The sequence below is a fragment of the Salvelinus fontinalis genome, chromosome 19 (genome assembly GCF_029448725.1).
Source record: "Salvelinus fontinalis isolate EN_2023a chromosome 19, ASM2944872v1, whole genome shotgun sequence".
Taxonomy (NCBI): domain Eukaryota; kingdom Metazoa; phylum Chordata; class Actinopteri; order Salmoniformes; family Salmonidae; genus Salvelinus; species Salvelinus fontinalis.
The window spans coordinates 31914253-31939204 of NC_074683.1; the positions used below are offsets into that span (position 1 = coordinate 31914253).

The 24952-nt window shown below is 47.4% G+C and overlaps 1 protein-coding gene across 3 annotated transcripts in view; it reads right to left on the reverse strand.

The window, feature by feature from the left end:
• The window catches only part of LOC129816618 (serine/threonine-protein phosphatase 6 regulatory ankyrin repeat subunit B-like), a 61702-nt gene that overhangs the window by 28780 nt on the left and 7970 nt on the right, over window positions 1-24952 (reverse strand). For all 3 annotated transcript variants that reach the window (XM_055871325.1, XM_055871326.1, XM_055871327.1), the window contains exons 2-11: window positions 19539-19622; window positions 17862-17940; window positions 17389-17459; window positions 5648-5848; window positions 4715-4802; window positions 3054-3196; window positions 2060-2272; window positions 1843-1921; window positions 1588-1702; window positions 1170-1252 (exon numbers count right to left, since the gene is read on the reverse strand). In XM_055871325.1, the coding sequence (XP_055727300.1) occupies window positions 1170-1252; window positions 1588-1702; window positions 1843-1921; window positions 2060-2272; window positions 3054-3196; window positions 4715-4802; window positions 5648-5848; window positions 17389-17459; window positions 17862-17940; window positions 19539-19622 (1156 nt within the window). The remainder of the gene's footprint in view (window positions 1-1169; window positions 1253-1587; window positions 1703-1842; window positions 1922-2059; window positions 2273-3053; window positions 3197-4714; window positions 4803-5647; window positions 5849-17388; window positions 17460-17861; window positions 17941-19538; window positions 19623-24952) is intronic.

Genomic DNA, 24952 nt, shown 5'->3' on the forward strand with positions numbered 1-24952 from the left:
CAGACTGGAGCTAAAATGGTCTCTCCATAGAAGTTTGCCAGTATGTATCGAACAATCAGCGCTCTGATTTCAACAGGAGCAGTCACTAAGATATATTCTAGTCTGCAGGGAGACAGCTAGCAATGAGTAACCAGGCACGTGCTTTATCTGTGTATGCACTGCAGGCCACTTGCCTGTCTGTGTGTGTAGGCCCATTGCCTTGTATTGCTGTTGGAGAAACAACGTGACTCCAATCTGACCAAGGCTGAATAGTTCCCCCTGTAGAGGAATGTAGGACTGGGAAGCAGCAATAAGACGTTCCTGTTCTCCAGCCAAAAGAAGAGGACTTGTAAAGTACCATTTTTAAAAACAGAGTGCACACAGCTAATGGCTTAGAGCTGGTAGATCACCTGAAGAGAGCAGCCAATGGCTTAGAGCTGGTAGATTACCTGAAGAGAACAGCTAATGGCTTAGAGCTGGTAGGTTACCTGAAGAGAGCAGCCAATGGCTTAGAGCTGGTAGATTACCTGAAGAGAACAGCTAATGGCTTAGAGCTGGTCGGTTACCTGAAGAGAACAGCTAATGGCTTAGTGCTGGTAGGTTACCTGAAGAGAGCAGCCAATGGCTTAGTGCTGGTCGGTTACCTGAAGAGAACAGCTAATGGCTTAGTGCTGGTAGGTTACCTGAAGAGAGCAGCCAATGGCTTAGAGCTGGTAGATTACCTGAAGAGAGCAGCCAATGGCTTAGTGCTGGTAGGTTACCTGAAGAGAGCAGCCAATGGCTTAGTGGTGGTAGGTTACCTGAAGAGAACAGCCAATGGCTTAGTGCTGGTCGGTTACCTGAAGAGAACAGCCAATGGCTTAGTGCTGGTAGGTTACCTGAAGAGAGCAGCCAATGGCTTAGTGCTGGTAGGTTACCCGAAGAGAGCAGCCAATGGCTTAGTGCTGGTAGGTTACCTGAAGAGAGCAGCCAATGGCTTAGAGCTGGTAGGTTACCCGAAGAGAGCAGTCAATAGCTTAGTGCTGGTAGGTTACCTGAAGAGAACAGCCAATGGCTTAGTGCTGGTAGTTTACCTGAAGAGAGCAGCCAATGGCTTAGTGCTGGTAGGTTACCCGAAGAGAGCAGCCAATGGCTTAGTGCTGGTAGGTTACCTGAAGAGAGCAGCCAATGGCTTAGTGCTGGTAGGTTACCTGAAGAGAGCAGCTTCTGGCAGCAGTCTGAGTGGGCGTTCATAGCAGCCAGGTGCAGAGGAAACATACCATGGACCCCTCGTCTGCAGAGAGAGAGAGAGAGAGAGAGAGAGAGAGAGAGAGAAAGAGAGAGAGAGAGAGAGAGAGAGAGAGAGAGAGAGAGAGAGAGAGAGAGAGAGAGAGAGAGAGAGAGAGAGAGAGAGAGAGAGAGAGAGAGAGAGAGAGAGAGAGAGAGAGAGAGAGGGAGAGGGAGAGAGGGAGAGAGAAAGAGAGAGAGATAAAGACAGAGAGAGAGAGAGAGAGAGAGAGAGAGGTCTTTACTATAAAGTCATACTGTACCTCTATACTACAATAAAACAAGTGAAAGGAAAGGGATCCAAACACATCCATTCCCCCACACACACACACACACACACACCTTGTGCAGTCGGCTCCGCTGGTGATGAGTGTGTTAATGAGGAGCTCGTGACCATAGCGAGCAGCGATGTGAAGAGGAGTGTTGCCTTCCTTGTCCACACTGTCAATCTCCCCACCTACAGTACAGTAAGACTAGTGAACTCAGACTCACACACACACACACACACACACACACACACACACACACACACACACACACACACACACACACACACACACACACACACACACACACACACACACACACAGGTATTACCATTCTGGATGAGTGTCTGGGAGCGAGTGAAGCGGCCGTGGACCGCTGTCATGTGGAGGGGGCTCTTCCCATCCCGACTCTGGGAGAGAAAGGCAGAACAAAGTTGGGAGTGACATCATAGACCAGCGGGCTGAATTGTAGAATGAACAGTCTGATACAGAAACAGTGATCCAGAGAAACTCAGTGAGACCATTCATTCTCTCACCACTACCCTCACCTGCACGTTGACGTCAGCCCCGTTGTTGACCAGGAACTCCAGACAGAGGGCTCCGTGGGTGGAGGCTGCAGCGAAGTGCAGGGGGGTGAAACCCTTGTTGTTGGGCTGGCTGACGTTAGCCCCGTAGTCTATCAGCTCACTGACCACAGCATCCTGACCGTTGAAACAGGCCAAGTGCAGAGCCGTGTTACCAAACGCATTGGCCTCATCTATCTGCAGTCACAGAGGAGAACAAGTCATCATCATACTACACACTATTTAAATGTCTGTGTCTTTCTCCATGTGTCTCTCTCAATGTGTGTGTGTCTCTCCGTGTGTGTGTCTCTCCGTGTGTGTGTCTCTCCGTGTGTGTGTCTCTCCGTGTGTGTGTGTCTCTCCGTGTGTGTGTGTCTCTCCGTGTGTGTGTGTCTCTCTCCGTGTGTGTGTCTCTCTCCGTGTGTGTGTCTCTCTCCGTGTGTGTGTCTCTCTCCGTGTGTGTGTCTCTCTCCGTGTGTGTGTCTCTCTCCGTGTGTGTGTCTCTCTCCGTGTGTGTGTCTCTCTCCGTGTGTGTGTCTCTCTCCGTGTGTGTGTGTCTCTCTCCGTGTGTGTGTGTCTCTCTCCGTGTGTGTGTGTCTCTCTCCGTGTGTGTGTGTCTCTCTCCGTGTGTGTGTGTCTCTCTCCGTGTGTGTGTGTCTCTCTCCGTGTGTGTGTCTCTCTCCGTGTGTGTGTCTCTCTCCGTGTGTGTGTCTCTCTCCGTGTGTGTGTCTCTCTCCGTGTGTGTGTCTCTCTCCGTGTGTGTGTCTCTCTCCGTGTGTGTGTCTCTCTCCGTGTGTGTGTCTCTCTCCGTGTGTGTGTCTCTCTCCGTGTGTGTGTCTCTCCTTGTGTGTCTCTCTCCTTGTGTGTCTCTCTCCTTGTGTGTCTCTCTCCGTGTGTGTCTCTCTCCGTGTGTGTCTCTCTCCGTGTGTGTCTCTCTCCGTGTGTGTGTCTCTGCATGTGTGTGCATGTGTCTCCGTACCTCCACAGCCAGGTTGAGCAGGTGTTTGACCACAGCGATCTGACCGTTAGAAGCGGCCGTGTGTAGGGGGGTGTAACCTCGCTTGTCCTTACAGCTGACCTCTGCCCCCTGGCTGACTAGCAGACACACTACATCCAGATGTCCTGCAGGGGGCGCACCAGAGCATCATCACACTCACTGTAGAATCATTCAAGTTATCTTACAAGAAAGTAACCGTTCAAAACCATAATGTCTCTATCAAATGTTCAGCAACACGAGTAATGAAGAGTAATCCCAGAAGAACCAATGTGGTTTGGCTCAGTTCTCTGACTAGTAGGTGACTCAGGGATTTCTGAAAACATTTTATTTCGTGAAATGTAAATAATGATATGAATGCCTGAGGCAGACTTGGCACAGACACTATATAATGCCTACATCTCACCCGTATAAGTCACCCGGTGCAGGGCACAGACACTATATAATGTCTACATCTCACCCATATAAGTCACCCGGTGCAGGGCACAGACACTATATAATGTCTACATCTCACCCATATAAGTCACCCGGTGCAGAGCACAGACACTATATAATGTCTACATCTCACCCGTATAAGTCACCCGGTGCTGGGCACAGACACTATATAATGTCTACATCTCACCCGTATAAGTCACCCGGTGCAGAGCAGAGACACTGTATAATGTCTACATCTCACCCATATAAGTCACCCGGTGCAGGGCACAGACACTATATAATGTCTACATCTCACCCATATAAGTCACCCGGTGCAGAGCACAGACACTATATAATGTCTACATCTCACCCGTATAAGTCACCCGGTGCTGGGCACAGACACTATATAATGTCTACATCTCACCCGTATAAGTCACCTGGTGCAGGGCACAGACACTATATAATGTCTACATCTCACCCGTATAAGTCACCCGGTGCAGGGCACAGACACTATATAATGTCTACATCTCACCCATATAAGTCACCCGGTGCAGAGCACAGACACTGTATAATGTCTACATCTCACCCATATAAGTCACCCGGTGCAGGGCACAGACACTATATAATGTCTACATCTCACCCCTATAAGTCACCCGGTGCAGGGCACAGACACTATATAATGTCTACATCTCACCCGTATAAGTCACCCGGTGCAGGGCACAGACACTATATAATGTCTACATCTCACCCGTATAAGTCACCCGGTGCAGGGCACAGACACTATATAATGTCTACATCTCACCCGTATAAGTCACCCGGTGCAGGGCACAGACACTATATAATGTCTACATCTCACCCATATAAGTCACCCGGTGCAGGGCACAGACACTATATAATGTCTACATCTCACCCCTATAAGTCACCCGGTGCAGGGCACAGACACTATATAATGTCTACATCTCACCCGTATAAGTCACCCGGTGCAGGGCACAGACACTATATAATGTCTACATCTCACCCATATAAGTCACCCGGTGCAGGGCACAGACACTATATAATGTCTACATTTCACCCATATAAGTCACCCGGTGCAGGGCACAGACACTATATAATGTCTACATCTCACCCATATAAGTCACCCGGTGCAGGGCACAGACACTATATAATGTCTACATCTCACCCATATAAGTCACCCGGTGCAGGGCACAGACTATATAATGTCTACATCTCACCCATATAAGCCGCCCAGTGCAGGGCGCGGCCATCTTTCTTATCGAAGGCATTGATGTTGGCTCCCTTAGCCAGCAGCAGGTTAACCATCTGAAATAGAGGGGAGAAAGAGAGGGAGTATGTGAGCAGTGTGTGTCAGTCTCAGCAGGCAGCCAGTGGTGACTCAGGTGTGTGTGTGTGTGTGTGCGTCCCTCGTAGGGGCCAAGCGTGGGCGAGGCTCTTTATGTAAGCATTCTAAATACGACCTCAATCTGACTAGTGTTTAAGCAAAAACAACCATTACTCCAGTATATGCCTGTATGACTTTACCTCTACCACCTATCATGACACTTGTGTGGGTTATTTCTGGACACAACAATATTTTAATACAGTTGTTGTCACTCACTAGTGAGCCTAGGTGATAGTATCACTAGGGGTTTATTTGGGACTGAGCATGTGAGGGTTGGGGTAAATTGCATTTCCAATTTGGAATTGGAATTTCAGTTCACTTCCTGAATTAGGCCTGGGCCTGTGGCTAACTGACTATACGTACGGATGTAAATAAGAGATGTAAATAAGAGATGTGAATATGAGATGTAAATAAAAGATGTAAATAGAATATGTGAATAAGAGATGTGAATAAGAGGTGTGAATAAGAGATGTAAATAAAATATGTGAATAAGAGATGTGAATAAGAGATGTAAATAAGAGATGTAAATAAAATATGTGAATAAGAGATGTGAATAAGAGATGTAAATAAGAGATGTAAATAAAATATGTGCATATGAGATGTGAATAAGAGATGTGAATAAGAGATGTAAATAAAATATGTAAATAAAATATGTGCATATGAGATGTGAATAAGAGATGTGAATAAGAGATGTAAATAAAATATGTAAATAAAATATGTGCATATGAGATGTGAATAAGAGATGTGACCCCGCCGCCTACAGTACCTCAGTGTGCCCGTTGAGGGCGGCGTGATGCAGGGCGGTGCGCCCCCCGCGGTCCGACACGTTGACGCTGCTCAGCAGCGGGATGATGACTTCCGCACAGCGCAGGGCCTTGTTGGCAGCGGCAACGTGAAGCGGCGTCTGCCAGTTCTTATCCCGCGCGTTCACATCAGCCGAGTGACGGATCAGCACACGAACCGCCTCCTGAAGAGCAGAGTGTGTTAGAACCGCAGGAGACCTGTGTGAGGAGAGTAGAGACTCTGTGTGTGTGTGTGTGTGTGTGTTTGTAGGAGATGTGTGTAAGCAGCATAGACAGAAGAACATGTATACAGGAAATGCCTCTAAATACTCATGAATGTATAGGTAACTACCAAGACAAAGGAAACACCAACATAAAGTGTCTTAATAGGGCGCTGGGCCACGAGCCAGAACAGATCAGTTTCAATGCACCTTTGGTATAGATTCTACTAGTCTCTGGAACTCTATTGGAGGGCTGCGACACCATTCTTCCATGAGAAATTCTATAATTTGGTGTTTTGTTGATGGTGGTGGAAAACTCTGTCTCAGGCACCGCTCCAGAATCTACCATAAGTGTTCAATTGGGTTGAGATCTGGTGACTGAGACATCCATGGCATATGGTTTACATCGTTTTCATGCTCATCAAACCATTCAGTGCCCACTCGTTCCCTGTGGATCGGGGATTGTCATCCACTCCCATCAGGATAGAAATAATTCACCATAGGTTGAAGGTCCCTCAGAATGTATTTATTGGCCTTTACCTTGCCCTCTAAGGGGTTAAGTAGATTACATTAGATTTTAGATTAGATTTAGTTTATTAGTCACATGCACAGGTATGCAGATGTAACTGCAGGGTACAGTGAAAATCTTATGCTCCGGACTCCATCAGTGCTGGTCAAAATATGGATAGTAACAACAATAATAATAAATCATAACAATAATAATCACAATAATAACAATAATACATAAATAATAATAATAACAATACTACGACTAATAATACTAGTAGTAATAACAACAATAATACTAATAATAATACCAATAACAATAATAATAACAATGATACGAACAATACGAATAACAATACTGATAATAATAATAATAACAACACTAATAACAATAATTATAATAACAATAAGAACAACAATACTAATAACAATACTAATAACAATAACAAAACTAATACATAATTAATAATACCAATAATGGTAATAACTATAATAATCATAATTATAATAATATATTAACATTTACAACTGTAGCAATGATAAATGACCACTGAATAGCCTAGTGGCTGAATAGCCTAGTGGCTTGATGGTCTGAGGGTAGAACCTATTGGCCAGTCTTCCAGTTCCACCTATCCAGCTCTCCTTCACTGTGGCCGATGTGAGTAAAACATTTAAACATGTTAACCCTCGCAAGGCTGCCAGCCAAGACGGCATCCCTAGCCGGATCCTCAGAGCATGCGCAGACCAGCTGGCTGGTGTGTTTAAGGGCATTTTCAATCTCTCCCTATCCCAGTCTGCTGTCCCCACATGCATCAAGATGGCCACCATTGTTCCTGTACCCAAGAAGGCAACGGTAACTGAACGAAATGACTATCTCCCCATAGCACTCACTTCTGTCATCATGAAGTGCTTTGAGAGAAGCTTGTTAAGGATCATATCACCTCGACCTTACCTGACACCCTAAACTCACTTCAATTTGCTTACCGCCCCAATAGATCCACAGACGATGCAATCGCCATCACTCTGCACACTGCTCTATCCCATCTGGACAAGAGGAATACCTATGTAAGAATGCTGTTTATTGACTATAGCTCAACATTGTAACTAACTGAGTCAGGTTTGTAGGCCTCCTTGCTCGCACACGCTTTTTCAGTTCTACCTACAAATGTTCTATAGGATTGAGGTCAGGGCTTTGTGATGGCCACTCCAATACCTTGACTTTGTTGTCCTTAACCAATTTTTCCACAACTTTGGAAGTATGCTTGGGGTCATTGTCCATTTGGAAGACCCATTTGCGACCAACCTTTAACTTCCTGACTGATGTCTTGAGATGTTGCTTCAATATATCAACATAAATTTTCTTCTTTCTTTCTTTTTCATGATGCCATCTATTTTGTGAAGTGCACCAGTCCCTCCTGCAGCAAAGCACCCCCACAACATGATGCTGCCACCCCCGTGCTTCACGGTTGAGATGGTGTTCCTTGGCTTGCAAGCCTCCCCCTTTTTCCTCCAAACATAATGATGGTCATTATGGCCAAACAGTTCTATTTTTGTTTCATCAGACCAGAGGACATTTCTCCAAAAAGTACAATCTTTGTCCCCATGTGCAGTTGCAAACCATAGTCTGGCTTTTTTATGGCGGTTTTGGAGCAATGGCTTCTTCCTTGCTGAGCGGCCTTTCAGGTTATGTCGATATAGGACTTGTTTTACTGTGGATTTAGATACGTTTGTACCTGTTTCCTCCAGCATCTTCACAGGGTCCTTTGCTGTTGTTCTGGGATTGATTTGCACTTTTTGCACCAAAGTACATTCATCTCTAGGAGACAGTGCGTGTCTCCTTCCTGAGCGGTATGACGGCTGCGTGGTCCCATGATGTTAATAATTGCTTACTATTGTTTGTACAGATGAACGTGGTACCTTCAGGCGTTTGGAAATTGCTCCCAAAGATGAACCAGACTTGTGGAGGGCTACAATTTTTTTCTGATGTCTTGGCTGATTTCTTTTGATTTTCCCATGATGTCAAGCAAAGGCACTGAGTTTGAAGGTAGGCCTTGAAATACATCCACAGGTACATCTCCAATTGACTCAAATTATGTCAATTAGCCTATCAGAAGCTAATTGCCATGACATAATTTTATGGAATTTTTTATGCTGTTTAAAGGCACAGTCACTTAGTGTATGTAAACTTCTGACCCACTGGAATTGTGATACAGTGAATTATAAGTGAAATAATCTGTCTGTAAAAAATTGTTGTAAAAATTACTTCATGCACAAAGTAGATGTCCTAACCGACTTGCCAAAACTATAGTTTGTTAACAAGACATTTGCGGAGTGGTTGAAAAACGAGTTTAATGACTCCAACCTAAGTGTATGTAAACTTCCGACTTCAACTGTACATCGACGGGACCGCAGTGGAGAAGGTGGAAAGCTTCAAGTTCCTTAGCGTACACATCACTGACAAACTGAAATGGACCACCCACACAGACAGTGTGGTGAAGAAGGTGCAACAGAGGCTCTTCAACCTCAGGAGCCTAAAGAAATGTAGCTTGTCACCTAAAACCCTCACAAACTTTTACAGATGCACAACTGAAAACATCCTGTCGGGCTGTATCACCACCTGGTACGGCAACTGCACCGCCCGCAACCACAAGGCTCTCCAGAGGGTGGTACGGTCTGCCCAACGAATTACCGGGGGCAAACTACCCGCTCTACAGGACACCTACAACACCCGATGTCACAGAAAGGCCAAAAATATCATCAAGGACAACTACCACCGAGCCACTGCCTGTTCACCCTGCTATCATCCAGAAGGCGAGGTCAGCACAGGTGCATCAAAGCAGGGACCAAGAGACTAAAAAACAGCTTCTATCTCAAGGCCATCAGACTGTTAAACAGCCATCACTAGCACATTAGGGGCTGTTGCCTATAGGCATAGACTAGAAATCATTGGCCACTTTAAGGAATGGAACACTAGTCACATTAATAATGTTACCATATCTGGCATTACACATCTCATATGTATATACTGTTTTCTATACTATTCTACGGTATCTCATTCACTTAATAATGTTAACATATCTTGCATTAGTCATCTCATATGTATATACTGTTTTCTATACTATTCTACAGTATCTTAGTCCACTCCACTCTGAAATCGCTCATCCATATGTATATAGTCTTAATTCATTCCTGCTTAGATTTGTGTGTATTGGGTATATGTTGTGTAATTTGTTATATATTACTTGTTAGATATTACTGCACTGTCGGAGATAGAAGCACAAGCATTTCGCTACACCCGCAATAACATCTGCTAATCACGTGTATGTGACCAATATAATTTGATTTGACCTACTACTGTGGTGTCGTCAACAAACTTGATGACGGAGTTGGAACTGTGTGAGGCCACGCAGTCATGGGTATACAGGGAGTACAGGAGGGGACTAAGGACGCACCCTTCTGGGTCCCCCTTGTTGAGAATCAATGTCGAGGAGGTAACGTTGCCTAACTTCACCACCTGGGGGTGGTCCATCAGGAAGTCCACGACCAAGCTGCATAGGGAGGAGCTCAGTCCCAGGACCGTGAGCTTTGTGGTGAGCTTAGAGGGCACTATGATATTGAAGGTTGAGCTGTAGTGTCAGGTTTTGGCCAGGACTGTTCAGGTTTTGGTCACTAGATGTCCCCATTGCACCTTTTTTGTACCTTTTGTTTTTCCTTACTCTAATTATTGTTTGCACCTGTGTGTCGTTCCCTTGTTAGTATTTAAACCCTGTGTGTTCCTTAGTTCCTTGCTCAGTGTTTGTATGTTAGCACCCAGCCCCAGCCCAAGCCTTGTTCTGAACATATGATTCTCTTATTGGATTTTTCAGAGGTTCTCTGGTTTAGTTCTTGTGTATTTTTGAGTAGTCTTTTGAGGTTTGTTTTTCCCTGCTGTTTTTACCACTTTAGAGTTTCTTTGTATTTTGGAGGATATCCATTTTTTGCTTCTTGGCTTTATGTTTGGACATTGTGGATTTAGATTCTTTGCCTGAAGATTTTGTTCTTTAATTAAACCACCATCTCTATTACTGCTGTGTCTGCCTCATCTTCTGGGTTCTGACGATTATTAGTGACTGTTTCTCGCACCGGGTCCTGACAGAAACACTGAGCCATTATAATGAACCCAGAGGCAGCCAGTACCCAGGATTTTTGTTCCATCCTGTCCCACCACGAGGGGACTGTCCAACGCCACGAAGCTGCTCTGGTTCAGCAAGAGGCCTTAATGGCTAGACATTCTCAACTTCTATCAGAGATGCTGACTTCCATAAAGCAGATTTCTGATCGACTTTCTCCGGCAACCGCTTCTGCTCCAGTTCATCAGATTCAAGTGCCCCTGGCAGTTAACTCCCTGGCTGAACCTCGTCTGCCGCCTCCCCAACGGTTCTCAGGTGATCCGAGTGTTTGTAAGGGGTTTTTCACCCAATGTTCTCTCTCCTTTGAGCTACAACCATCGTCGTTTCCCACCGACCGGTAAATAGATAGCATATATCATCACCCTGCTGTCGGAAAAAGCCCTAGCCTGGGCTACTGCTGTGTGGGATGCCCAAAGTCCCTGCTGTGCCAGCTACTCTACCTTTGCTGAAGAATTCAAGCGAGTGTTTCAAGGTCCTACCAACGGCCCTGACTCAGCCAAACAGCTCCTGACTCTCCGCCAAGGTCGGCGCAGCGTGACGGACTATGCCATCCAGTTCCGCACTGTGGCAGCAGCAAGTGGCTGGAACGACGAGGCGCTCAGTGTGTTTTTTGAAGGGTCTTTCTGACACCATCCAAGATGAACTGGCCACTCGGGAACCACCGGACAACCTCGAGTCCCATATCAAGTTGGCTTCGCGCATAGACCAGCGTCTGAGAGAGAGAGAACTCAACCGTAGACCTCTCACCCTAGCTCCTATCGGTTCCAGCTCCGAGTCTCCACCTTTATCCTCGCTGGCTCCACCAGAACCCATGCAGGTTGGACGCATCTCCCAGGCTGAGAGAGACCGCCGGATGAGGGAGCGATGCTGTCTATATTGCGGCAAACCGGGCCATTTCCGCTCCACGTGTCCCGGGCTCCAGGGAAACGCACTCTCCCGTGCAGGCCTGGGAGGACTGTAACGGGAAACATAACCTCCTCCCATCCATCCAACTCCCGCCTGCTCATTCCAGTTACCCTTTCCTGGGACGACCACGAGTTTCCTCTTCAAGCCTTGGTAGACTCTGGAGCCGCAGGTAACTTCATGGATGGGGTCTGGGCGAAGGAGAATGGCGTTCCTTCTGAACCTCTAAGTGACCCCATAAGGGTTACTACGTTGGATAGAAGCCCTTTGGGATCTGGACTTGTCACTCGTGCCACTACCCCCTTGCGACTTTCAGTTTCCCAACACCAGGAAGTGATGAACTTTCATCTGATCTCCTGTTCCGAGTTCCCTCTCGTCCTTGGTTACCCCTGGCTTCACAGCCATAACCCTCACATCGACTGGTCTGTGGGCACTATCAAGCAGTGGGGTCCTACGTGCCAAGCCACTTGTATCTTCCCGAGTTCCCCGAGTTCCCCTCCCGAGTCTCTAGAATCCATCGACCTGTCCCGAGTTCCCGAGTGTTACCATGACCTCAAACCGGTATTTAGCAAACAGAGGGCCACCAAACTACCACCCCATAGACCTTACGATTGCACCATCGACCTGTTTCCAGGGACCTGCCCTCCCAGGGGTCGGATCTTTTCCCTTTCTCCTCCCGAACGAGCTGCTATGGATACCTACATCAAGGACGCTCTGGCAGCAGGCCTCATGCGTCCATCTACCTCGCCGGCGGGAGCAGGGTTTTTCTTTGTGGCCAAGAAAGACGGTAGATTACGACCTTGCATCGACTACCGGGGACTCAATGCCATAACCGTCCGTAACCGCTACCCGCTACCCCTTATGGCCACAGCCTTTGAGCTGCTCCAGGAAGCAGTTATCTTCACTAAGCTTGACCTGCGGAACGCATACCATCTTGTGCGGATCAAACCCGGGGACGAGTGGAAGTCCGCTTTTAACACGCCTACTGGTCACTACGAATACTCGGTGATGCCCTTCGGCCTGACCAACGCACCGGCTATGTTCCAAGCGCTCATAAACGATGTGCTTAGGGATATGCTTAACATCTTCGTGTTTGTTTACTTGGATGACATCCTCATCTTTTCGAGCTCCCTTCAAGAACACGCTAAGCATGTCAGACAAGTGCTCAAACGCCTCCTAGACAGCCATTTGTACGTTAAGCCGGAAAAGTGTGAATTCCATTCCTCTCGAGTACAATTCCTGGGATTTATAGTAGAACCCGGTCGAGTCCAGATGGACCCCAAGAAGGTAGGGGCGGTAGCGGATTGGCCCACCCCCAAGTCCGTTAAGGAAGTTCAGCGTTTCCTGGGCTTCACCAACTTTTACCGCAAGTTCATCAAGAACTTCAGCTCGGTGGCAGCCCCTCTCTCAGCTGTAACCAAGGGTGGCAACACAAGGTTTCTGTGGGGAAGAGAAGCTGAGACGGCCTTCCAAGGACTCAAGCAGCGCATCCTCTCTGCTCCCATCCTGACACTACCAACGGCGGATGAACCTTTTGTGGTGGAGGTAGACGCATCAGAGGTTGGTGTTGGAGCTGTCCTGTCTCAGAGGGGTGAAGACAAGAAGCTTCATCCTTGCGCCTTCTTCTCTCACCGGCTTACCCCGGCCGAGAGGAATTACGATGTGGGGGATCGTGAACTCCTAGCGGTTAAGATGGCATTGAAGGAATGGAGACACTGGCTCGAGGGGGCTTCTCAACTGTTGAGTGCTTACGTCAAGTGCTTACGGACCACAAAAATTTGGAGTATATCCAGCAGGCGAAGCGGTTGAACTCCAGACAAGCTCGATGGTCTCTTTTCTTCAGCCGATTTCAGTTTATCCTCACCTATAGACCCGGGTCGAAGAATCTCAAACCGGACGCCTTGTCACGAATCTACTCTCCTGCCATTCGAGAAGATACTGACATGACTGTCTTTCCTGCCGCTAAGATCGTGGCTCCGATCTCGTGGCAAGTGGAGGATACCGTGAAACAAGCTCAAGCCATCGAAACGGGCCCTGGAGGAGGTCCTGCCAATCGGTTGTTTGTTCCCAAGGCAGCAAGGTCCCAAGTCCTTCTGTGGGGGCACTCCTCTCGCCTCACCTGTCACCCGGGCGTAGGTCGCACCTTGGAGTTCATCCAGCGTAAGTTCTGGTGGCCCACCATAAAAGAAGACGTTGCTACTTTCGTCAAGGCCTGTTCCGTGTGCTGCCAGGGCAAATCTTCTCACCTCCGCCCTCAAGGACTACTTCACCCTTTATCTATTCCCCACCGACCCTGGTCCCATATCTCGTTGGACTTTATTACTGGCCTTCCTCCGTCCCATGTTAATACTACGATCCTAGTCATCATCGACAGGTTTTCTAAGGCGGCCAGGTTTGTTCCCTTGACCAAATTACCTTCTGCCAAGGAAACTGCTGAGTTGGTGATTAACCATGTGTTCCGAGTCTTTGGCATTCCGCAAGATATGGTTTCCGACAGAGGTCCCCAGTTCGCCTCAAGGTTTTGGAAGGCCTTCTGCCAACTCATAGGGGCCACGGCCAGTTTATCTTCAGGGTACCATCCAGAGTCCAACGGCCAAACTGAGAGGATGAATCAGGAGCTGGAAACCACCCTCAGATGTATGGTTTCCAACAACCCGTCCACATGGTCATCCTTCATTGTTTGGGCCGAGTACGCGCACAACACCTTGTGCTCCTCCTCCACTGGTATATCCCCGCATGAGTGTCAGTTTGGCTATGCTCCTCTATTGTTCCCGGACCAGGAGGCAGAAGTCAGAGTGCCTTCAGCCTCGAGGTTCATCAGACGCTGTCGGCTAACGTGGAAGAAGGCACGTCTTAATCTTCTGCGTTCCTCACAGCAGTACCAACGACAAGCCAACAGACGTCGCCGTCCCGGTCCTACCCTGTACCCCGGCCAGAGAGTATGGCTCTCAACAAAGAACTTACCGCTACGGGTGGAGTCTCGCAAGCTGTCCCAGAGATTCATCGGTCCCTTTAAGATTGCCAGGAGAGTCAATCCCGTTACTTTTCGCCTGCACTTACCCAGATCCCTTAAGATCAATCCAACAGTTCACATTTCTTTATTAAAACCTGTTGTTTTTTCTCCCCTTATCCCGGCAGGCAGACCTCCCCCTCCGCCCCGTGTCATCGGTGGCCAATCGGCTTATACCGTCCACCGGATACTGGATTCCCGCCGGGTGCAGCGGTCCTGGCAGTATCTGGTGGACTGGGAAGGCTACGGTCCCGAGGAGCGCTCCTGGGTTCCTGCCAAGGACATACTGGACCCTGACCTCATTCGTCAGTTCAGGACCCTCCACCCTGAGAAGGCTGGTAGGAACGTCAGGAGCCGTTCCTAGGAGGGGGCTTCTGTCAGGTTTTGGCCAGGACTGTTCAGGTTTTGGTCACTAGATGTCCCCATTGCACCTTTTTTGTACCTTTTGTTTTTCCTTGCTCTAATTATTGTTTGCACCTGTGTGTCGTTCCCTTGTTAGTATTTAAACCCTGTGTGTTCCTCAGTTCCTTGCTCAGTGTTTGTATGTTAGCACCCAGCCCCAGCCCAAGCCTTGTTCTGAACATATGATTCTCTTATTGGATTTTCCAGAGGTTCTCTGGTTTAGTTCTTGTGTATTTTTGAGTAGTCTTTTGAGGTTTGAGGTCTGCTGTTTTTACCACTTTAGAGTTTCTTTGTATTTTGGAGGATATCCATTTTTTGCTTCTTGGCTTTATGTTTGGACATTGTGGATTTAGATTCTTTGCCTGAAGATTTTGTTCTTTAATTAAACCACCATCTCTATTACTGCTGTGTCTGCCTCATCTTCTGGGTTCTGACGATTATTAGTGACTGTTTCTCGCACCGGGTCCTGACATGTAGTCGATGAACAGCATCGTCACAAATGCATTCCTCTTGTTCAGGTGGGTGAGAGCAGTTTGCATTGCAATGGCAATTGCGTCATCTGTGGATCTGTCAGGGCGGTAGGCAAATTGGGGAGAGTTGAGTGTGTCAGGGAGCGAGGAGGTGAATTGGAGAGGGTTGAGTGTGTCAGGGAGGAAGGAGGTGAAATGGAGAGGGTTGAGTGTGTCAGGGAGAGAGGAGGTGAATTGGAGAGGGTTGAGTGTGTCAGGAAGGGAGGAGAGAGGAGGTGAATTGGAGTGTGTGTGTCAGGGAGGAAGAAGGTGAATTGGAGAGTGTTGAGTGTGTCAGGGAGAGAGGAGGTGAATTGGAGAGGGTTGAGTGTGTCAGGGAGAGAGGAGGTGAATTGGAGAGGGTTGAGTGTGTCAGGGAGGGAGGAGGTGAATTGGAGAGGGTTGAGTGTGTCAGGGAGAGAGGGGGTGAATTGGAGAGGGTTGAGTGTGTCAGGGAGAGAGGAGGTGAATTGGAGAGGGTTGAGTGTGTCAGGGAGGGAGGAGGTGAATTGGAGAGGGTTGAGTGTGTCAGGGAGAGAGGAGGTGAATTGGAGAGGGTTGAGTGTGTCAGGGAGAGAGGAGGTGAATTGGAGAGGGTTGAGTGTGTCAGGGAGGGAGGTGGTGAATTGGAGAGGGTTGAGTGTGTCAGGGAGAGAGGAGGTGAATTGGAGAGGGTTGAGTGTGTTAGGGAGAGAGGAGGTGAATTGGAGAGGGTTGAGTGTGTCAGGGAGGGAGGAGGTGATGTGGTCTTTGACTAGACTCTCGAAGCACTTCATCATGACTGAGGTGAGTGCTACTGGACGGTAGTCATTCAGTTCAGTTACTTTCCCTTTCTTGGGCATGGGGATGATAGTGGACATCTTGAAGCAGGTGGGGGTAGCGGTCTGAGCTAGAGGGAGATTGAAAATGAATGTCTTCCATTCAGTACGTCCTCCATGGAGACTGTAAGCACGTAGCCCGCGTTGTCCCCTGGGGCTCTCCTAGCCAGCTCCTCGCCAGCTCCTCGCCAGCTCCTCTGCTCTCCTTGGCAGCTCCTCGGCAGCTAAACCATTCCAGGAAAATGAACCCCAAACAATAACAGAGCTGCCAGAACCCTCATTTACTCTGGTGTTTCCATTATTTTGGCCAGTTATCCTTTACATACCTTTGTCAACAGAGAAGGACATATTCGACTACTAGAGACATTCAATAAACATATGCATTCATTTATAGACATATACCGAGATGCACATATTCAAAGTTCATTCACAAGCACACACATGAGTGAGTGAGTCGATCCTAAACTAACCTAGATTGAATCCAGGGGACTGACACAAGGTATTGTGTTGGCTGTGTTGACAGATTGCTATGTCTCTGTTATGGGTCTGGTTTCTATGCTGTGTGCTACTGCTAATGCATTCCTAACTGACTGGCACACAGACCAGAGTGGTGGACGATGGTCAGACTGGTGATTATAGCTAAGCGTGCTCTCCTCTCCACTCATATCCTCTCCACTCCACTCAGCTCCTCTCCTCTCAGCTCTTCTCAGCTCCTCTCCTCTCAGCTCCTCTCCTCTCCACTCAGCTCCTCTCCACTCAGCTCCTCTCCACTCAGCTCAGCTCCTCTCCACTCAGCTCAGCTCCTCTCCACTCAGCTCAGCTCCTCTCCGCTCCGCTCAGCTCCTCTCCGCTCAGCTCAGCTCCTCTCCACTCAGCTCCTCTCCACTCAGCTCCTCTCCACTCAGCTCCTCTCCACTCAGCTCCTCTCCGCTCAGCTCCTCTCCGCTTCTCTGCTCTCAGCTATTCTCCTCTCCTCTCCTCTCAGCTCCTCTCCACTTCTCTGCTCTCCTGTCCTCTCTTCTCCACCACAGATCCTGCTGTTCTTTTTAGGCTGTTTAGCTTCTTACCACCTGTGTCTCAGCATGGGTCCCTAAGAATGTGTCGTCATGCTGTTTGCTGCCTGTCTGTGTGTGTGTGTGTGTGTGTGTGTGTGTGTGTGCGTGCGCGCGCGCGTCCACTGACCCACCTCACTACAGGATGCCACCGCGCGGTGGAGAGGGGTGAGCCACATACTGTCTTTGGCGTTGACCCGCGCCCCTAGAGAGAGATAGAGATAGAGAGGGAGAGGGAGAGGGAGAGGGAGAGGGAGAGGGAGAGGGAGAGGGAGAGGGAGAGGGAGAGGGAGAGGGAGAGAGATAGATAGATAGATAGATAGATAGATAGATAGATAGATAGATAGATAGATAGATAGATGCAGAGGAGAGCGGGAGAGAGAAAGAGAAAGGGCGAGAGACAGGGAGCGAGATGGAGAGAGAAAGAGAGGGGTCATCTGGCATTAGCAGGGAGGTAGTGAGAATAAAAAGCCACATTGTCCAAGCAATCTGTGATAAAAGCTACTTTCTACTCCATCTATTTAAACTGCATTGTGCTATTATAGCTAAGGCTGTAAAGCTGGGGAATAGAGTGTGAGGAGAAAGATGGGGGGTGAGGTTGGTTTACCGGAGAGGATAAGAAGCTCAGTGATCTCTGCATCACCCAGGAAGGCTGCAGCATGGAGCGGGGTGCGCTTCTCTGCATCCTGACAGAGAGAGATGAAGAGATAGAGAGTTACAGGCAGCCTTCGTAGGATTAGGCTATATATATGATATGCGTGTGTGCATCATCCAGGAGCACTGGTACTTTTCAATTTAAACCAACTGAAGTCAGATTATTTTAGGCAAGAGGCAACAGAGTTAGACAGAGTTATCATAAGAGCCCAACCCAACCCCACTGAACAAAAATATAAACGCAACTTGTAAAGTGTTGGTCCCGTGTTTCATGAGCTGAAATAAAAGATCCCAGAAATGTTCCATACGCACAAACAGTTTATTTCTCTCCAATTTTGTGCACACATTTGTTTACATCCCTGTTAGTGAGCATTTCTCATTTGCCAAGACAATCCATTCACCTGACAGTTGTGGCATATCAAGAAGCTGATAAAACAGGATGATCATCCCGAGTGGCACAGAGGTCTAAGGCACTGCATCTCAGAGCTAGAGGCAGACACCCTGGTTCGATTCCAGGCTGTATCACAACCGGCCGTGTGCTGGGGGCAATAAAAGGAAACTCGAAATTGTGCAGTTTTGTCACACAACACAATGCCACAGATGTCTCAAGGGAGCGTGCAATTGACATGTTGACTGCAGGAATGTCCACCAGAGCTGTTGCCAGATAATTGAATGTTCATTTCTCTACCATAAACCACCTCCAACATCGTTTTAGAGAATTTGGCAGTAGATCCAACCGGCCTCACAACTGCAGACCATGTTTATGGCGTTGTGTGGGCGAGCGGTTTGCTGATGTCAACGTTGTGCCAGAGTGCCCCATTGTGGCTGTGGGGTTGTGTTATGGGCAGGCATAAGCTACGGACAGCGACCACAATTGCATTTTATCGATAGCAATTTAAATGCACAGAAATACCGTGATGAGATCCCGAGGCCCATTTTTTTTAAGGTATCTGTGACCAACATATCTGTATTCCCAGGCATGTGAAATCCATAGATTAGGGCCTAATACATTTATTTAAATTGACTGATTTCCTCATATGAACTGTAACTCAGTAAAATCTTTGTTCAGTATACAATGGCGAGGGAAACACTGCCAGAGGCCATGGATAGGACAGTTAGCTTGGAGTGGACACAGAGCTGGCCAGGCAGAGAAGAGGATCTAACAGTCAGTATCCTATGGGATGAGCTAAGCCTATGACTACTGGCTGTGTTACAGCGCTGTGCCAAAACATCCATTGTCCCTGTGGCCACTTGCCAGTTAGCACACAAAACAACCCCTCAAATCCATCTGGCCCAGCCCTCCACTGACTCTCAAACAAAAAACACATCTAAACTGGACAAAGACAAAGTTTTCATTGTAGTGCTTCTTATAGATGCCAACAGCCCATAAAAGAGACTAAACACCCAGGAAAGAGAATGAGGGTTGGGACCAGCCTATGTCCTGTCCTGCTGGAGCAGCTAACAAGATCCCTGTGCTGTTGTAAATAAACACCGGTTTGACCTTTTTCCCATACTGACCCCTGGCCCACACAGGAAGTGCACAGAGGAAACAGTAGGTCTGTTTTATTCAGCATTTCCTCTGCTCTGGAGCATGGAAGTATGGTGAATGGAACATGTCTGGTGGTCTTACCAGAGCGTTCATGTCTTCCGATTTGTAGATGAGCATGCGTATCTCCTCAGGGTCTCCATTGAAGATGGCCTGGACCAGAGGAGGCTGAGGATGAGACAGAGAAAAGAGGAAGGGTCAGACCCTTGGGGTCATTCACTAATCTTCCTCTACAGATCAAAGGTCGTTCCCTAATCCTCCTCTATAGATCCAAGGTCGTTCCCTAATCCTCCTCTATAGATCCAAGGTCATTCCCTAATCCTCCTCTATAGATCCAAGGTCGTTCCCTAATCCTCCTCTATAGATCCAAGGTCGTTCCCTAATCCTCCTCTATAGATCCAAGGTTGTTCACTAATCCTTCTCTATAGATCCAAGGTCGTTCACTAATCCTCCTCTATAGATCCAAGGTTGTTCACTAATCCTCCTCTATAGATCTAAAGTCGTTCCCTAATCCTCCTCTATAGATCCAAGGTCGTTCCCTAATCCTCCTCTACAGATCAAAGGTCGTTCCCTAAACCTCTATGAATCCAAGGTCGTTCCCTAATCCTCCTCTATAGATCCAAGGTCATTACTAATCCTCTTCTATAGATCCAAGGTCGTTCCCTAATCATTCCTCTATAGATCCAAGGTCGTTCCCCAATCCTCCTCTATAGATCCAAGGTCGTTACTAATCCTCCTCTATAGATCCAAGGTCGTTCCCTAATCCTCCTCTATAGATCCAAGGTCGTTCCCTAATCCTCCTCTATAGATCCAAGGTCGTTCCCTAATCCTTCTCTATATATCCAAGGTCGTTCCCTAATCCTCCTCTATAAATCCAAGGTAGTTCTCTAATCCTCCTCTATATATCCAAGGTCGTTCCCTAATCCTCCTCTATATATCCAAGGTCGTTCCCTAATCCTCCTCTATAGATCCAAGGTCGTTCCCTAATCCTCCTCTACAGATCAAATGCTGTTCCCTAATCCTCCTCTATAAATCCAAGGTCGTTCCCTAATCCTCCTCTATAGATCCAAGGTCGTTCTCTAATCCTCCTCTATAGATCCAAGGTCATTCTCTAATCCTCCTTTATATATCCAAGGTCGTTCCCTAATCCTCTATAGATCCAAGGTCATTCACTAATCCTTCTCTATATAGCCAAGGTCGTTCCCTAATCCTCCTCTATAGATCCAAGGTCGTTCCCTAATCCTCCTCTATCGATTCAAGGTTGTTCCCTAATCCTCCTCTATAGATCCAAGGTCGTACCCTAATCCTCCTCTATAGATCCAAGGTCGTTCCCTAATCCTCCTCTACAGATCAAATGCTGTTCCCTAATCCTCCTCTATAAATCCAAGGTCGTTCCCTAATCCTCCTCTATAGATCCAAGGTCGTTCTCTAATCCTCCTCTAAAGATCCAAGGTCATTCTCTAATCCTCCTTTATATATTCAAGGTCGTTCCCTAATCCTCTATAGATCCAAGGTCATTCACTAATCCTTCTCTATATAGCCAAGGTCGTTCCCTAATCCTCCTCTATAGATCCAAGGTCGTTCCCTAATCCTCCTCTATCGATTCAAGGTCGTTCCCTAATCCTCCTCTATAGATCCAAGGTCGTTCCCTAATCCTCCTCTATAGATCCAAGGTCGTACCCTAATCCTCCTCTATAGATCCAAGGTCGTTCCCTAATCCTCAGCTACAGATCAAATGCTGTTCCCTAATCCTTCTCTATAGATCCAAGGAAGTTCCCTAATCCTCCTCTACAGATCAAATGCTGTTCCCTAATCCTCCTCTATAAATCCAAGGTCGTTCCCTAATCCTCCTCTATAGATCCAAGGTCGTTCTCTAATCCTCCTCTATAGATCCAAGGTCATTCTGTAATCCTCCTTTATATATCCAAGGTCGTTCCCTAATCCTCCTCTATAGATCCAAGGTCATTCACTAATCCTTCTCTATATATCCAAGGTCGTTCCCTAATCCTCCTCTATAGATCCAAGGTCGTTCCCTAATCCTCCTTTATAGATCCAAGGTCGTTCCCTAATCCTCCTCTATAAATCCAAGGTCGTTCCCTAATCCTCCTCTATAGATCCAAGGTCGTTCCCAAATCCTTCTCTAAATATCCAAGGTCGTTCCCTAATCCTCCTCTATAGATCCAAGGTCGTTCCCTAATCCTCCTCTATAGATCCAAGGTCGTTCCCTAATCCTCCTCTATAGATCCAAGGTCGTTCCCTAATCCTCCTCTATAGATCCAAGGTCGTTCCCTAATCCTCCTCTATAGATCCAAGGTCGTTCCCTAATCCTCCTCTATAGATCCAAGGTCGTTCCCTAATCCTCCTATATAAATCCAAGGTCGTTCCCTAATCCTCCTCTATAGATCCAAGGTCGTTCCCAAATCCTTCTCTAAATATCCAAGGTCGTTCCCTAATCCTCCTCTATAGAAACAAGGTCGTTCCCTAATCCTCCTCTATAGATCCAAGGTCGTTCCCTAATCATCCTCTATAGATCCAAGGTCGTTCCCTAATCCTCCTCTACAGATCCAAGGTCGTTCCCTAATCCTCCTCTACAGATCCAAGGTCGTTCCTTAATCCTCCTCTATAGATCCAAGGTCGTTCACTAATCCTCCTCTATAGATCCAAGGTCGTTCACTAATCCTCCTCTATAGATCCAAGGTCGTTCCCTAATCCTCCTCTATAGATCCAAGGTCGTTCACTAATCCTCCTCTATAGATCCAAGGTTGTTCACTAATCCTACATAATAGAACAATAAAGGAAACCTTCATTGCTCTCAGATGACATTGAAACGTCAGCACAAGTGGATATATGTCTCAAACACGAGCAGGGCTAATGCAAGTCTCCCTAAATACTGATCAAGCCTATCTTCAATACGTGTCCAGTCACCCTGAAATAAATCTCAAGGTATCAGATTTATCAGCTGTGTGTGTGAACAAGGAAAAAGGAGGAAAGAGGGGAGAGGTCCTTCACATGGAATTAGAGCATTGCCAGCATGAGCAGCTGTGTGACCCTTCACTCTGTTCAAAAAAGCTGGAGGAGTGACTGTGAGTGAGACTCACTGTGGGCCTACATGTGGTAAAGGCCTAGTGCTGTAGTTAAGACTGTTGTGGGTTTAATAAAACAACTGTATGAGGTTATTTACACAGAAGGAAATAAAGTCCTCCAGCTCTACAAGGGAACAGCACAGCAGCATATAAACATTCATCTTAGTCTAGTGTAGTGAGTGAATGTCACCTTCGTTTGTATAGACGGACCAAGGCGCAGCGTATGTTGAGTTCCACATAATATTTAATAGTGAAACTTAGCAAAACAAACAATAAACAAACAAACGAAACAACAAACCGTGACAACAGAGGTGCTACATACACTTACTCAAAACATAAACAATATCCCATAACCCACAGGTGGAAAAAATGCTACTTAAGTATGATCCCCAATTAGAGACAATGTTAGCCAGCTGCCTCTAACTGGGAATCATACCAACACACCAACATAGAAAAAACAACCTAGAACCCCACATATAAAATACACTGCTCAAAAAAATAAAGGGAACACTTAAACAACACAATATAACTCGAAGTCAATCACACTTCTGTGAAATCAAACTGTCCACTTAGGAAGCAACACTGATTGACAATACATTTCACATGCTGTTGTGCAAATGGAATAGACAAAAGGTGGAAATTATAGGCAATTAGCAAGACACCCCCAATAAAGGAATGGTTCTGCAGGTGGTGACCACAGACCACTTCTCAGTTCCTATGCTTCCTGGCTGATGTTTTGGTCACTTTTGAATGCTGGCGGTGCTTTCACTCTAGTGGTAGCATCAGACGGAGTCTACAACCCACACAAGTGGCTCAGGTAGTGCAGTTCATCCAGGATGGCACATCAATGCGAGCTGTGGCAAAACAGTTTGCTGTGTCTGTCAGCGTAGTGTCCAGAGCATGGAGGCGCCACCAGGAGACAGGCCAGTACATCAGGAGACGTGGAGGAGGCCGTAGGAGGGAAACAACCCAGCAGCAGGACCGCTACCTCCGCCTTTGTGCAAGGAGGAGCACTACCAGAGCCCTGCAAAAGGACCTCCAGCAGGCCACAAATGTGCATGTGTCTGCTCAAACGGTCAGAAACAGACTCCATGAGGGTGGTATGAGGGCCCGACGTCCACAGGTGGGGGTTGTGCTTACAGCCCAACACCATGCAGGACGTTTGGCATTTGCCAGAGAACACCAAGATTGGCAAATTCGCCACTGGCGCCCTGTGCTCTTCACTGATGAAAGCAGGTTCACACTGAGCACATGAGCACATGTGACAGACGTGACAGAGTCTGGAGACGCCGTGGAGAACGTTCTGCTGCCTGCAACATCCTCCAGCATGACCGGTTTGGCGGTGGGTCAGTCATGGTGTGGGGTGGCATTTCTTTGTGGGGCCGCACAGCCCTCCATGTGCTCGCCAGAGGTAGCCTGACTGCCATTAGGTACCGAGATGAGATCCTCAGACACCTTGTGAGACCATATGCTAACACATGCACATTTGTGGCCTGCTGGAGGTCATTTTGCAGGGCTCTGGTAGTGCTCCTCCTTGCACAAAGGCGGAGGTAGCGGTCCTGCTGCTTGGTTGTTGCCCTCCTACGGCCTCCTCCACGTCTCCTGATGTACTGGCCTGTCTCCTGGTAGCGCCTCCATGCTCTGGACACTACGCTGACAGACACAGCAAATCTTTTTGCCACAGCTCGCTTTGATGTGCCATCCTGGATGAACTGCACTACCTGAGCCACTTGTGTGGGTTGTAGACTCCGTCTCATGCTACCACTAGAGTGAAAGCACCGCCAGCATTCAAAAGTGACCAAAACATCAGCCAGGAAGCATAGGAACTGAGAAGTGGTCTGTGGTCACCACCTGCAGAACCATTCCTTTATTGGGGGTGTCTTGCTAATTGCCCATAATTTCCACCTTTTGTCTATTCCATTTGCACAACAGCATGTGAAATTTATTGTCAATCAGTGTTGCTTCCTAAGTGGACAGTTTGATTTCACAGAAGTGTGATTGACTTGGAGTTACATTGTGTTGTTTAAGTGTTCCCTTCATTTTTTTGAGCAGTGTATAAACTAGACTAACCCCTCTAGTCACGCCCTGACCTACTCTACCATAGAAAATAAAGTACTGGGCCAGTACTAGGCCTTAGATCAGCAGGGTCAGTCAGCTTTCTGAGAAACACACTGGACTGACTGACTGGATATGACATGAGGGTAGACAGGCCGACTATAATGAGTCTGGTCATGTCCATGTTCCAATACTTCTAAAATCGATCCTTCCCCCCTTCCAGTTTTTGATTGGTGATAGCAATCACCTCACAGAAGGGAAGAAAGAAGGGCGCCTTGTAAAAGTATTTTAAAAGGACCTACCTAGCCTCAAGTCTTTGTGACAGACAAGGGGAGACATGGTTCTGAGAGCGAAACAGAC